The following is a 15,870-nucleotide window of genomic DNA, read 5'->3' on the forward strand; positions in this document are numbered from 1 at the left end:
CAGACATTGAGTCGTGGAAGCTGGCCTGCGAGCGGAGTGATCGCAAGGACGGCGAGAGCCAGTACTACGGCAAGACCGAGGAGCACCTGGAGTCTTACACTCAGCACTTTCAGAAGTTGCATCCGAATGTTCCTGTTCCTGAGGTTGCCCAGTCTCAGATCGACGACACGGCAGGGGTGGCCATCCAGGGGAAGTCCCATGGCCGGTATCCGTGTTTCGATGGCTTGATCACTCCTTCAGTCTCGTACATACGTCTTCGGACTACCAACACCGAGCCCGTCAGAGAGTACGGGGCATTCGCAGCCTCCCTTAGCCCGCCAGCATGCTGTAAGTACTTCCCCTTTATCTTCTTTCTCTCTAACATTCTCAGTTTATTTTCAGCATTGCTCACTTAGAAACAACCTAAATTATGTAGGCATATAAGGCCTTTGTCGAGCATAGGAATCTCGAGGTGCGGGAGTACTTGCAACGAGTGAAGGCAAACGATGATTACAATCGTAAGATGATGACGGTTAGTTTTGCCCTCTTAAAACCAAGCTAAAATTTTGCACTTTCATTCCTTTTGACCTTCTAGTTTTCTTGTTTACCTAACATCCAGGCTATGTTGGCGTCTTGGAGTAACCGCACGGATCCACCACAAATGGGACCCCCACCACCACCTGCGGGACAACCCCTACATGTGCCCACGTTCGATGAATGGGTGGCACTAGGCAATGATAGTCCGGTTAGTACATTTTCCTAACTACTGACAAACTAGTTCTCGTTCATTCAACACTATCATATCATATTTACCGTTATAATCTTCTCTCAAACATGTAGGGGACCGGTGGCTTGACTCCTGCTTCGTCGACCCCGGTCACTCCGATCTAGCAGAGTGGTGGTGGTCTTGGCGATGGCGGTTTTGGCAGAGGTGGTTTTGGCGGAGGTGGTCTTGGCGGTGGTGGTTTTGGCGGAGGTGGCCTTGGCGGTGGTGGTTTTGGCGGCGGCGGTCTTGCTTGATGTCGATGATGATACCCGTGCATGTGGTCGTCGGGCCATACCTTTCATGTCCCTACTTGTTAGTTTCTGCTTTGAAATGATGTTCCATGTCTTGCACTACTTATGTTCATGAACTTTCGCCGGTGATAATCTTTAGATGATGAACTTGAGTATGTTTAAATGATGATGATGAACTTGAGTATGTTTAGATGATGAACTGTCATATTTCTGCATAATCCCATATTTTCTGCTTTGAAATGCTGTCAAAATGAATTGAAAAGGAGAAAACAGGGAAAATAAAAAAAAACAGATCTATGCCGATGGCAAAGCCGTCGGCATAGATGTGCCCAGGGCTTCCCAGAGCCTGCCACGTGGCAGGGATATGCCTACGGCAAAGCCGTCAGCATAGATGGAAAATCTATGCCGACGGCTTTGCCGTAGGCATATCCCTGCCGCCAGGAGGCACCATAGGACGCCACGTGGCAGAGGTATGCCGACGGCAAAAGCCGTCGGCATAGATTTTGGCCTATGCCGACAGCTTGGCCGTCGGCATACCTCTGCCACGCAGCGTCACGTGATTCGTCAGCGCTTTTGACGGCACCGTCCGTTGCCGTCAGGCAAAAAACACTGCCGACGGAACTATGCCGACGGCCGGACGGGAGCCATCGGCATAGGCCCCTGTGCCGACGGCTAAACTATGCCGACAGTCTGACAAGAGTACGCTGGCATGATCTATGCCGACGGGAAATGGCCTATGGGCCGTCGGCATAGGTGGCAAGTCCGGTAGTGTCTCCCACATGGGTTTTCGCAACCAGTGGCGTGACATGACATCCCTGCTTTGGAGCACTGCCTCTTCTTGTGTGATGGTGAATGGTGAGCTCTTGGCCTAGCCCTTCACCCACCATAGAGGCCCGCGTAAAGGAGACCCACTTTCTCCCATGATTTTCATTCTGGCAATTGCATTTCTCCACTGAATCTTTGCAAAGGCAGCAACAACTCAACTTCTCGACCCGGCCAGCTTGCCACCATCACAGCTAAGAGTGATCCTTTATGCCGATGATGCTACACTCTTCATGTCTCCGAAGCCTGCGGACATCATGCATGATAACCAACATGGTGGTAGCCTGTTTTGGTGCTGCCTCTGGTCTCGTCTACAATTTGGAGAAGAGCGGCATACTCCCTCTTTCCTTGATGACATTGACCTATACCCACTCTCGTGCAACAATTCCCAGTGCCATTGCTTCATTTCCCATGTACCTACCTTGGGCTACCTCTACACTACAAGAACATCACCTGAGCAGATATCCAGCCAATCCTGGACAAGCTGGCCTCCATGCTCCAAAAATGCATGGCAAGCTCAAGTCCGCCGATGCTCGTCTGCGGCTGATCCATTTTGTTTTACTTTTATCAGCAATCCCAACCTACCTGATTACCATCTTCAAGCTCGGTGCATGGGACATCAAACAAATCGACAAAACCTATAGAGAAATTTCCTTTGGAGATCAAGGCCGGACGCAGACCGTGGAATTGCTTTAGTGAACTGGTCCACCGTCTGCCGGCCCAAATACCTTGGTGGACTTGGCATCATCGACCTCAAACGCTTCGGACAGCCCCCACGGTTACGATGGAAGTGGCTGGAATGGCGCACGCAGGACAGGCCCTGGAGTGGCTCTCCCATCCCCTACGACAAAGACGACCACACCCTCTTCGCGGCTGCCACCAACATCACCGTCGGCGGCGGCACGCGCGCCAGGTTCTGGCAGGGCCGCTGGCTGGGCGGGGATCCACCTGCAGAGCTGGCCCCTGACCTCTTCCGTCTTTGCTACAGAAAAAACTTCTCTTGTAACACCAACACAAAGCAAAGATTATCTCACCAGCGTGATTTAACACAATAGTTGATTTGATTGAGTTATCACATTAATTTCCCTATTGTTTAGATTCAGTATGTTTTAATTCAAATTTGAAGGCTGTAGAGGAGATTTTCCTGTGCAGTAAATAGCTTCATGAAGAAATAATTTGTTCTTCCATCTCATTTTGTTTGTAACAGATTGTTCGCTTCATGAAGAGCATGGGCTTGCCCTCTCGTTGCATCTTGAATGGAAAAGCGAAGTATTTCGATCACCCTTAGCTGGCAAATACTTTACAATACTGGGCACAAGATATGGAGGGTAGAAAAGAAGAAGAATAGCCATCATTTAGCAATGTATACTATCACCCTGAAGTGGCCATTACTTTACAATACTGAGCACAAGCTTTTACACGTATAGTAAATTGCATTTTATCTTTACAAAAGATTTTCCATCTTTACCCCCTATCACCCCCACCACCTACGCTTTATATTACATTTCCTGCTATACCCCCTCTCCTGTATCAAATGGCAACTACAAAGCTACAACCCCATGCTCTTGCAGGCATGTTATTATTCTGCCACTAGGAGTTTCTTTTACAAATGCTGTCACCCCCCACCCAATCTTTGTGTCAATGGTCCTGATCTGATGTACCATCATGATTCAGGCCACAAAATCATGCAAAAGAGGCGATTGCTCGAAGCGTTGCCGCTGATCCATCTGGTTCAAAGATTCGTAGTCCGAAGATGCAATGCTAACACCGAGAGGAGCACCAGCATTGTAGATGTCATCGTCACTGACACCGGGGAAGTTTGCTTGGGCATTCGGAACCGAGAGACCGCTGCCAGAATGCTGTAGGCCCAGCGTTAGCGATACGTTGCCGTTTCCGTACCTCCCAAGTTCTGCCAAGTGGTAAGCCATGAACCGCGTGTTCTCGTCCGAGTGCTGCGCGACGGCGTTGTGGAGGAGGAGGCCTCCATCCGCCTCACCGGATCGCTGATCCTTCATCATCAGGTTCATGAAACTGTCATCAGGGTTGGCCTCGTTCTGGAAGCTAACAGGTGCCCCGCCAACATTCATAGTTCCCATGCTGGCTCTCGACTCGCTTAGCTGGCTGGTCTCGCAAACCCGAGCCCTGGCGTTCTTCAGATCTTCATTCTCTTCTGAAGATGCCACTTTGTTCTTGCTTCTCGACACATTGTCAGAGGAAGAGTTGGAGTCTTGCTCCAGATCACCGGTCTCTTCTTTGTACATGTCTTCAATCATTGGTTTCCAAAGGCGGACACGAGCGTTTATGAACCAATTCGAAATCTGGAAAAGCATGAAAGAATAAAATAAATATCCTTGAAGAAACACAGATAGCTGTTATAAGGAGAAAATGCAAGTTGTAGGTTTTATGCCGTGGTTGGACACAAATAAATAATGAGAAATAAAATACAAGCAAGTACACCGTGCAGTGGTACAAACTTTGAAGACAAGTAAAGTACTCTGATATTTCTACGTTTATTCGAATTGCAAGATTTTTTCAGAAATAAAATCAAGTGTAGATCAATGATTCAGCACAGGAAAAGACAATGGTATATATTACCTGACTCCTTGTCAAGCCAGTCTGCCTTGCAAGCATTAACTTTTCAGAATCTTTTGGATACCTGCAAAAAATTTATGAAGAATGATAAGACACGAGAACAAATGGTCTTGACAGAAAAGAAACAACAACAAATGGATTAAACTTCATGAAGAAAGATACTTACGGGTGAAGGAAGTGTTCGAAGAGCCAAGCACGAAGAACTGTAACCGAGTTTTCAGGCAGTCCCCTCTGCGGTCTCCAGGCATTCTGAGGAATCATACCGTACTGTTGGAAAGCACGCTGCTGCCTTAACTGCTGATCAATGTACCGAAGACGGGTCAATTTGCCTTCCTTGCTAGACGAATTTTCTTCCTCGCCGAGCTTCTTCCTGATAACATTGATCTGATCATTGATAGCGTCCTTCAAGCACCGGAAATGTCGTGAGATTGTCTGCAGAGCAACTGCGGTGTAAGGCTTGGCAGATCCGGGCCCAGCCACCATGTCAAAAGATGCAACCACATTTTGCATTTGGTGGTAATAGTGCTTGTATTTCCGGTCCACCTGAAATATAAATTTTTATCTTAATGTTAGAATAATTTACTACCGTAACAAAAAACACTGTGCAAAATACAAAGCAACATTCATTCTTAATGGATAGAAGCTACTATGTCAGTCTGATCCAGAATCTACCAGCCAATTCGCTAACATCAATGTGTTAAAAGTCAAACTAATCGGTTAGACATAGTGACAGTAAGTGTCAGTAAACAGAAATCTGCATTGAGTTGTTTGTATTTCAGAAGAAAGAAAGGTACAAGCAGCAATTGAACATAGTCACCAACCCACCTCATCCAACATTGCCATCAGTTTGGCCATCTTGTTCTGAAGCTCTTGCTTCTCAGCAGTGGACAGCTCAGGTGCTGCATTTGCGCCGGATTCTTGCGATGCGCCCTCGCTTTTTGGCCCTCCATCGGTCTCTTTGCCATCTGCTTTACCAGGTTCAGCTTGCTCTTTCTGAGCTTTCTGTTTGATGTTCTTCCAAACATTCACAACTTCATCTAGCACTTCTTGTGCTGCCTTGAGATACCGTGAGTGCCGGATCGCACGAGAGGCCTCAGACTGCATGTTCTTCATCCGGATGTCGTCTATTCTAAGGCTTTCCTGGTAAGAGTTTGGCGTCAACATGTCTGGTTTGATAGACCAGTATGGCAAGGACGGCGCGAGGATTTGTGTGTTGAGGCTCAGAGACAGCCCTTGGCCTTGGCCTTGCCCTTGCCCTACTGGAACATCCGACGAGTCATGGTTGTTCAGGACACCAAACTCGAACTGTGCACCATTGTGGGGATCATCATGGATGAGTTCAGCACCACCACTCTGTGTTCCATCCATCATATGCATCAACATCTCATTCTTCATATCTTTCACATGACCAAACGAGCGTTGCCCATGGTGGGAAGCAAGCATGTCCTGCGACTCCCTTGCCGATGAGTCCTGGGACATTGCAGAATGATGGCCATGGCCAGGCATCTCCATGAAATTCTGCTGAGTCTGCAGAATGCCGCTGAACTCAGTGTATGGCCCAGAAGATGGATTGTTGAGATAGAGCAAGTTGCCCAGAGCAGACGACATCGGATAGGATGCACCGCCCGGGTCTCTTGAGTACATGTCTTGCGACTCTCTTTCGCTGCCAGGGCTCGAGTAGTAAGTAGCCATCTCTCTTTTACTGACCAAGATCACCGTGAAGCATAGATATTATTAACAACCAGTAGCAAGTTTCAGTAGAAGATCAATCCAACCTCCTGCAATCGACATAAATGAAATGGGCTGATAAGAATATGCAACCAAGTTTTAAAATCTGAGCAAGTAACTATTCTTTTTACTGATGTAAAAAAGGAACTGCGCGTGTTTGTAAAGCAGTTGAATAAAAGATCTCCACAACGTTCTGAACGTGAAAAGTTTGACAACAAAAAAACAGCTTGCTCTGCAGTGGCAGCAGTAGCAAAACAGAGGTCAGTCTTCACAAGTTGGAAATCAAAACTGAGGTTCAGGCCCGGTTTTGGCAGGATTTAACCAAGTCTGTTTGAAATGCAGTCCTCTGCAAAAAAAATTGCTCGAGAAGTGGGATTTTTGCAAGGTTCTGGCAGGAACTGACACCGTGACGTGCGAATTTGCAGGCTAAAGGTACAAGTGGTCCTTCAAACTTTCAGATTGGATCAAGAAAGTTTTGGGCTCTGTGCTCCTCCTTTGTTATCAGGATAACAGGAATATATGCTTGTGAATTCCTACTGTTATACCAACCCAAGTAGCCGGATAACACAAGTAACCAGAATCAAATCATTGCACCAGTGTATTCCTTTTTTTCATTCATTCAAGAATCATATGGACAACGCCACGGTCTTACTGCGGAAAAACCGCGGCCATACGAGAAAAAGGAAAATTGCATAGATAACTAGAGTTTCAGCGAACGATAATCGAGTGATTAATTACCGATCGTTTGCCAGGAGTACCTTGTTAAACCAACATGAAACCCCAAGAAGACGCTCCGCTACCGCGTTACCGATGTGACTGTGGCTTCCTGATCAATCTGCAAGAAGAGATGAACCTGCTCAGCATAGTTGGTCGCCGAAATTCTGTTTGAATACTTGATTTTACGATGCGAAAGAGGCAGCAGAGCCAGGAGGAAACTCCAAGGCAGCAAGTTCGCAGTTTACAAGCTAGTACTACATGATAAAGCTAAAATAACCACCCCTTAGTTTTGATAAAACAAAAGAGGTAGGATTTGATTAGCACCAAGAATCTTCTATAGTGTGGTGACTCAACACAATAACAGCTTCAAAAAGGCAATTGTAACAGGAAACAGAGCCTTTGAAGAGCTGGACTTGATGAAAGGAGGAAATCAAGGAGAAAGACAAAAGGACTTTTACAATTTGGCCAGCAATCACAAAATCCCCTCCACAGATAATAAGCTCAAATTACAGGCCAAGAAATGAACATGCTGCTGTAGAGAGGAAAACAGAGAGCTTGGCAATTTGAGAAGGGAAAAGAGAGAGAGAAGATATCACATAATTCAGAGGGAAAAAGACTGAAAGAACATAATACGCACCAAGAAAGGCAGGAGCTATAATAATAAAGGTAATAAAAAGGATAAAAGGGGGCCATATTTTTCTCTGAACTTTCAATTCCTCGAGAAAATCCAACCGCCTCAGGATCGACTGGCACCCGTGCAAAATCCCCGAACACCGAAAAAACGAGCTCAAAATTCAGAAGGCGTAGCAGAGCCCTACTTCTACAAATCCAGGAAATCGGAAGCATGGACAAGAAGAGCACAATTCAGCGAAACCCTATCATCGGACTGGAAGCAGACAAGGGCAAAGACGAAGGTAAGCAAGCAGCCATACATGCAAGAAGAAGCAGAGAAGGTGCAGCCGCAGGGAGACGGAGGCGCAGAGCAAGGGAGGGAAGGTCATAAGAAAATGGAAGGGGGGGAGGGGAGACCTGGGGGCGAGGGTGTGCTCCTCGTGGGGGGCAGGCACAAGAAGAAGAAGAAGATTGCATCCAAAGCTGATCTCCTCCTCCTCCACCAGTCTATGGAGAGAGTAAGATAGAGGGAGAGAGGGAGAGGGACAAAATCAGATCCCAGGATTAAAATACCCAAAAAACCAGAGCTCAAAGGGAGAAAAAGCTCCTCCCTTTCTCTCTCTCTCTCTCTCTCTCTCTCTCTCTCTCTCTCTCTCTTGCTCTGTTTCTTCCCTCAGAGTTCAGGCCCCTCTCTCTCCCTCTCCCTATCTACTGTGCAGCAGCTGTGTGGCTTGCTGCCTAATTAAAATAAATAAAAAAAGAAAAAAAGAAAGGTGAGCTCAGAGAGACCACCCACTAACAGCACAGCAGCACCAAATATGGAATAATTTGGTTTCCTGATTTACTATTATTATTAGTTGGTGTGGACTGGGCAAGAAGATTATTAGTATGTTGGAGTATGTATGTCTACTCTTCCCTTCCCTTGCCCTTTAACTAACCTTCTCCTCCCCCAACTGCTGCCGCTTGGAGCCATTTGCTGGTGTAACCACCGCAAGTTCCGGCTACTTGTCGTCGTCGTCCCCTTGTTTCTCCCTTCACGATAAAGTCTATGCTATACCACAATTTCCACACACATAAAAAAACACAAACAAGCAAATAAAATTTCAGAGCTGTTTTTCTTTGAGACAGAGCAAAAAAAAGTTCAGAGTTTTCATCCTGCAGCTGAAGCAGAACCACCGGCGGTAGTGCAGCTTGGCTTTTGGTTTTGGTGCCAGCTAATGGAGATATGCAAGCAGGATCACCAAATCATTTGGGATTGAGGGGGATTCATCACGTGTGGCATCAACACCCCAATGGGAGGGAGAAAACAATTAGTGGTGGGGTTCTTGGCCTGGCCTGGCCTTGGGTGGTGAATGTGGTCCACCAGCCAAGTTCATCCTCTCCCTCTATAACTCTCTCTTGCTTGTTTGGAGAGCTGTCTTGAACTCAATTCAAGGCCCTTGAATGGATTCGAGAAGTGGCATCCCAATTGACGAGAAGAGAACATGGACGAATTTGGGCTAAATTTTAGTTAGTTCCATATATGATGGGTGGTGACATTCGAGAAGTGGCATCCCAATTCAAGGCCCTTGAATGGATTCGAGAAGTGGCATCCCAATTGAGGCGGCGGATCCCTTCTCGGCGCGGCGCAGAGAACATGGACGAATTTGGGCTAAATTTTGCATGAGCAGAATAGAAGGAATGTCACCACCCATCATATATGGAACTAAGTAAAGTTCTGGGGGCAGAATGTTCCAGCATGCTGCCCAAAATATCATTCTGTTTTCTCACGTACTTCCTATGTAATGGTCTAAAGCGTCTGATATTTGTTTACGGAGGGAGTATACGTTCTAAAGCAATGTAAAAATTTAGCTCATACAAAGATATTTTTTAAAACCACTGTACTTTACTTGCCTCTCCAGTAAAAACAGCACTAATGTTGTCATGAAGACCAATTATCTTTACTGTCTTCCTTACGGCGAAGTTACGTTGCCGCTCGCTCTTTTTCATCGTGGTTACCGCGCCATGGCCACGCCATCTATATATATATATATATATATATATATATATATATATATATATATATATATATATATATATATATATATATATATATATATATATATATATATATATATATATTCAATGACCTTAGCGCACACGTGATCCGTGATTTAGACACAATCCAGCGAACCAGGAGAGCAGCAGCGCTAATTAAGTGCGGTCGCTAATGGTGGTTAACCCGGTAACCTCTCTTCAAATCAAAGGCAGGGGGAGGGGGCCTTGCTGCGCACACATTGAGGTTGGGAGTGGGTATTGTGGTTAGGGGTGGTCAGATGGATGGATGGATGCCCTCCTCCATCTCCTAACAACCAGTGGGTGGACCTAAATCCCAATCCAACACTTGTCTTGGACTTTAAATTAGAAATGCCACCCCCTACCTGCTGCCTTCCCTTTTTATCCTACTACTACTAGTACTGCTAGCCTCTTCTTCTACCATCTTCTTTTTTACTTTCTGGTAACCACCCACTAATTACCCTTTTTTCACCTTTTTAGCTAGTCATCACGATAGCATATTTTAAGCATGATGCAGTTCCATCAAAATGTAAAGATGGCAAGAAAAAGAACTATTTCATGATTATTGCAGCAGCAATCAAACCTCATATTTGCATCCTGATATCAAGATGAGGAAGGTGGTGCAGTTGTAGGGCATAAAGCACCCCAGAGCACAATAAACAAGTAAATGATTGAGCAATATGTAACTAATTAATCGGCGTGAGAAACCTTATGGTGCCTTGTTAGTGAAGATACACGCTTGGATTGGCTGTTAATTAGTTTCTCAGGGCATACCAGACCAAGAGGAGTTTCCTTGCAAGTTGTGGCTGGTTCTAGCAAGCATCGATTGCCGATATCTTAATTAAATGAGCGGGTTTACGATAAAATAATTGGCATGAATGAAACTAATTATTGAGCTGGGTCCAACTAATAGCCGTTTATGGATTATAAATATTTCATTCATGCAAAACAAACAGAGCATCAATGAAACTGCCATCTAACTCCCAACCACAGTAAATAAATTACCCTATAAAACAAACATATGTGCAAAAAAACAAGAGGAAACTGAACTATGGCCAGTTCTGTTTGCACGAATATTCGGTTAGCACCAATATTAAAGCCCACTGTTTAGCTAAGCTGTTCCTGAGGTAGGCGTGACGTGTGCGATTAATTAGCACTACTATATTGGCCACACAATATGTAGTAGGGGGGTAGGGGTTGCTGTCATGGTCCTTGATTTTTAGTGTGGGTTGCTGTTTCTGCTTGCTTACTCAGCTTTCCTACATTAACTACTGGTATCTTTTTTCCAGGCCATTTGTCGCCATTATACGCGTGTTCCTACTTGATTGCTTTCAATCACGGAGAAGCTTCTCTTTGAATTTGGTGGCCGGGGCGCGCCACGTGGCCGCTGCTGATTGGACGGGCTAATCCTGGCTGTCAAACCCTGTGAGCTTATACTAGTGCTAGTCTTGAGTATAAAAATCATCAGCTTTTGCCTTACCTGCTCAGGGCCTTTGTTTGATTTGGTTTCCATGTGCGAAGCAAATCTGGTTCCATGCTTCAGACAAGATCTGCAGAAAGACCACAAGACCTAATTAAGCATATATGCAGAGTGATATGTTTTCTTACATATCTAGGCTGCTTTAGAACCATTTTTAACTTGTCGCGGAGGTGTGAATGTTTGATGTTACCGAAAACTTGACGTGTGAAAAGAAAATCGGCATTTACATGGTTTGTTTCATGCCGTGTCAGTTTGTCGATGACTCTAGCGATGTGTGATACACGGCATAGACAATGTGCATTAAAGAAGTCTTGGGATAAAAGCCAAAGTCCACATATGATTAACTTAACTTGACTTAAACCAACTGGATCACCATCAAGGTACTAGTCTATATTATTCTTGTCTGAACCATGTCATCACCCAAGCTACCAAACAGTAGTATATTAACTCTGAGTAGAATATAATGGCTTGCAGCCAGAGGGATTAGAAGGCTCTAAACAAGGCACCGATTGTGCCATTGTTTTAGCAACACCTGGACAAACACGTCTTGTCAAATGCTGACTAAACAAATACTAAAGTTTTTGTGCCACAGAAGCAAGATCTGATTTTATATTATTTTGCTTCTTCTTGTTTATTATGAGATAGAATGGATTTCACAAGAAAATTATTGTGTTGTTTAATTCAGCTTGGCAGCTCTAGGTGAGGGCATATCCATCTTTGAATATTCAGAGGGCTGTTGTGGATCTTAGACCTTGTCAAACCCTAAAGTATGTACAAACAAGATCATGAGATGGATTAAAAGAAGAGAGGAACATCAAAAGGCAATTCAGTTTTCAGCTTTTTGTCCATGCCAATGATACCCATCACAACTTATTTTGATTCCTCCTGCCTTCATAATTTACCTACTGACAAACAGATGATCAAGTCTTAAACTGAATTTGTGCAGCCAATCAATTTGACTTGGTTCATTTTTTTTACAAGCCACCCATTCCACTAATTAAATTTTAGCATCTACGCAAATTAGTCCCCAAAATTTCTAAACTGAAATTTTACAGCTAATCAGTTTGATTTAGTTCAAGATTTTGACAAGTCATCCATTGCACTAGTTAACTTTTGGCATCTACAAATGGATGCTGAGCATCTGATAAAACAATAATTTTGTTTGTTTAGCTTTGCCGGAAAGCAAAATTTCCATACTTAGACATAGTCACCATCTACTTTCTGTATCCCTGGAAATACCTGTGAGAACAGAGGAGCATCAGAAGACTTCTTATGAAGAGTCAAGAACATTCGGTCTGTCCATAACTTGGTTTTCAGACGTAAAAACAGCTAGCCGCAGTACATATCATGGTGCACGTATATGTCAGTAATCATAACCGAAACCGACCTAACAATTCGGCGTCCCTGTCGATCCCAGGATACATTTTCGGCACAAAAAATGCGCCGAAAAGTTGCCTATGGAAAGAGACTAACATGACAAGTTCTTCGGCAACTCTTAGGCATCAACGACGGTGATGGACCGATCCATGCAAACGCAATCAACTGAAACATCACACAGATGATTGTGGGCAGAGCTATCCTTGTTCATATCAGTCATATATCCATGATCCCCAGGAAACAATGACCCATGACTAAGCATCTATCTCTGTCTCCCCTTTCTTTCTTTTTTGGAGCAAACACATCACTTCAGCTGGCTATAAATATATGCACTTTCATGTTGGTACCACTGTAGCATCATACCATTATTTAACAAGAGAATTTCACCATCAAAACAGTACTAGTGGTAGCTAACAAGTAGCTGCGCATGTCAAGGACAAGCGGCAGAGCAGAGGCCGTTTGCACTTTTACATTGGTCAAAGGCTTCTCTCCTCCAGAACCCTAGCTAGATGCTATTGGGACCCCTGGCCTTTTTGCCAGTGACAAGTACACTGTGGGCATATACACCAAGGAGGAGACGGTGGCACTGTTGTTCTGCCCTGTCAACATTTACTTCTCAACAAATTTGCACATTGGTCCGGCCCTCTGTCTGTGCCCTAGTGCCATGAATAAACCCATAGCCTTTTTGGAGGGAAATTATCTGCTGGTTATTGCACACATTTGGCACCTACCACAGGATATATGGAACTCTGGAGAAGATTGGTTGAGTTCTATGTGTATGTGCATTTTTTAGGGTATGGGCATGATTAAATCCTGTCTAAGACATTGGACAAGGACATTCAACAAGACAAAAACTGGGGGAACAGGGCACCGAAATGCAGGCTTGATCAACTCCACTTGGTATTTAAACGCCTCTCTTTCAGTTGATAACTTTGAATGGCCTCCAGTTCCACTGAATTTTTCAATTTATTTTGTTCAGAATAACAAAGGAAAGGAGTGATGCCTTTGACAGACTAGTATTTATCTCTTATGACTGATGAATGTGCATTGAGTCCAGAAGCAAAGCCCTTACAGGGAAATGGAATAAAAACTTGGAAATTATTTGTGATAACTCTGAATGGATCAGAAGGTGCAGATGCACTTGTAAAAAAAGGCATGCATTTGCAGCAGCTTTGATCTGATGATGACACCATTCTGTTAAGAAGGCAAGATACACATACATACAGGTAGGAGCTGCAGCTATCAATTGCAATCTGACCACCATTATAACATGTGCCTCCAAAACCTAGTACTGAAAGGTGGAAGCAGGGCAGGAAAAAATTGCTGCTGATGATGCAGAGATGGCTGGCTGGCTGGCTGGCTCCATTGACACACACAATCAATGGGCCTCCCAGATTAAACTGACTGGCCACCCAGCTAGAGCCTAGACCTAGAGGATGGCCACATTTGCAGGCATAGAGTTGAGCAAGAACAGTACAAGGATAGGTTCAGCGCATCAACAGTTGGGGAGGGACAAATGGACAGGGCATCACTGTAGCTATACTGCACAACAAACTATTAGTCTTAGGATGAACACTCCTCAGATGAGATGAGAGGATTTTATTAAATGGCTTTTCCCTCTAGCTACCTTTATTTATGGGTTTAGACTTCACTGGGTTATCTTACCAGACACTCAAATACCAAACTGATGCCGGCCCTCGATTAGATTAGATATATGTGAATGATCTCTTGTATTTTTGCAGGTGGTTAGCTAGGGACTGTCCAGTTCTACAAGCATCTAATATTGGACATGCTCATACTCATATACATGCTGCTCCTCTCTCATTGGTTTTTGATGCTAGCTCGGTTAATTAGGGTCCATTTGTCCATGATGGGTGAAAGCTTCTGCTTGCATCTATGCTAGCATATATATTATATAGTGCCTAGCTAGGTGCTGGATTTTGAAACTTCTTGCCAAATTAAAGTATGTGGATGAGCTCAGTGGAGGCCAAACTCTAGATTAATATCACCACTTGCCAGAAGCATGACTCATCTTTCTTATTAACTTGTAAAAACTGTTCTACATATTATTGTTTCTTATGTCCATATACATACATACATACATACATACATACATACATACATACATGACATATACATCCTTCAAATTCAAAAGGTGTAGACTTTTCTGGTCTCAACCATGAGCAGATCTGCAGACGTAGATGTATGATTCTTCATAGGAATAATTAATAATACACCTTCAAATCAACACTACTTGCAAGCAACTAACTGGATAAACTTCATATTTTGTAACATTGTACGCCCTACCTGCTAACCCACGCATCATCACTCAAACAAACAACCCTAATCATTTCATATATTTGATCCAGCAGGATAATTAAGCGGCTGCGCGGTGCTGGTACTATGCAATCGTCAGGTAGGCAGGCTCCGTGACCACACACAAGCAAGGATTAATCCATATATTTAATTAAACGCGGACGCATTGTATTGTAGCACCGTGGACTGAGGGAGGGATAATGACCCCTCAACCGTACTTGGCAGCGTTTTAATTTCAGGTCGTTAGAGGTTGGAGAGGCTGCCATGCCGTTTCCCCTCGTGACAAAGATGCTTGTCTTGCTTGCATACTTGCATTGCATAGCCTTTTGGTCACCACCTCTATTTTTTCCTAAATCATGATTGACTTTGCAACAGTAGTTTTGGGTCAAGTTGTTGATCACGCAATTTATTATGACGCACGAGCTCGATCGACTGATCGGTCGTACACGGATGGATATGCACATGATCACAGATGAGATGATTCGTTCACTCATTTTGGGCCACAGAAAGATGATCTCCCCCTTATTTTTCTATTTTCTTCTTTTCTTTTCAAAGGACTAATTAAGTGCTGCAGTCTCTACTACTATTTGTGAGGAAAGATATGTCCTAGCACGAACCCTATCACAAGTACAGCTTAAATGTGGATTTTGTTGGGGTGCGAGTATATATCGATCAGGGCACAGTGAAGTCAGCATCTCCGTATTCGAAGAAAGGTTATGCGTAGTCCATCCAGTTGTAATAATCTTCACAAATACAGATGAATTAACGCTGTCCACAAATCCCTAGAGTTTCTATCTGCGTCGACTTTTCTCATCAGGATATTATATGCTTACCCTCTAAAAACAAAACAAAATAACTTTAATTTTGTCGTGGCCCTTAATTATGATGCCTGGCTAAGCTAGCAGTAAGAAGGGGGCTAGGCATGCATGGTGGGAACATTATTGCGGCCAGCCATGGACCATGGCATCTGGCGACGGGCGGGAAGCGATAAGCGCGTGGAGAAAACCTGTGTGGTCCGTGATTGCCTTCCTTCCCCCCCAATTATTGGCACAAAATCTTGCTGCATCTTCCTTCTCTCTCTCGATCCCAAGGGAAAAAGAAAAGGGAAATGAGATGGGTGCAGATTATGATGATGGTGCATGAGAGAGAGAGAGAGAGAGAGAGGCAGGCATGGG

General features: G+C 44.3%; 1 protein-coding gene across 4 annotated transcripts; it reads right to left on the reverse strand.

Moving 5' to 3' along the window:
• Positions 1-3,140: 3,140 nt before the first annotated feature.
• On the reverse strand, positions 3,141-8,111 carry LOC119298756 (BEL1-like homeodomain protein 7). Of its 4 annotated transcripts, none has more exons than XM_037576046.1 (6): positions 7,885-8,111; positions 6,897-6,973; positions 5,236-6,188; positions 4,577-4,953; positions 4,414-4,474; positions 3,141-4,136 (listed from the first exon to the last, which is right to left on the reverse strand). In XM_037576046.1, exons 3-6 carry the CDS (start codon positions 6,100-6,102, stop codon positions 3,489-3,491), a joined length of 1,953 nt encoding a protein of 650 aa, XP_037431943.1. In that variant the 5' UTR covers positions 6,103-6,188; positions 6,897-6,973; positions 7,885-8,111; the 3' UTR covers positions 3,141-3,488. The 4 variants fall into 4 exon arrangements, with proteins under 4 accessions (XP_037431943.1, XP_037431945.1, XP_037431944.1 ...); XM_037576048.1 differs by having other exon boundaries at positions 6,877-6,973; XM_037576047.1 differs by having other exon boundaries at positions 7,788-7,896.
• Between the last annotated feature and the right edge of the window lie 7,759 nt (positions 8,112-15,870).

This window comes from Triticum dicoccoides, chromosome 5A (assembly GCF_002162155.2).
Source record: "Triticum dicoccoides isolate Atlit2015 ecotype Zavitan chromosome 5A, WEW_v2.0, whole genome shotgun sequence".
In the NCBI taxonomy this organism is placed as follows: Eukaryota; Viridiplantae; Streptophyta; class Magnoliopsida; order Poales; family Poaceae; genus Triticum; species Triticum dicoccoides.

Excerpts from the sequence above, each read along its gene's own strand:
- LOC119298756 (XM_037576046.1), bottom strand. The coding sequence starts at position 6,102 with ATGGCTACTTACTACTCGAGCCCTGGCAGCGAAAGAGAGTCGCAAGAC. Across the intron at positions 4,475-4,576 it reads TTCGAACACTTCCTTCACCC|GTATCCAAAAGATTCTGAAA; the intron begins GTAAGTATCTTT and ends AATTTTTTGCAG. Across the intron at positions 4,137-4,413 it reads CTGGCTTGACAAGGAGTCAG|ATTTCGAATTGGTTCATAAA; the intron begins GTAATATATACC and ends ATGCTTTTCCAG.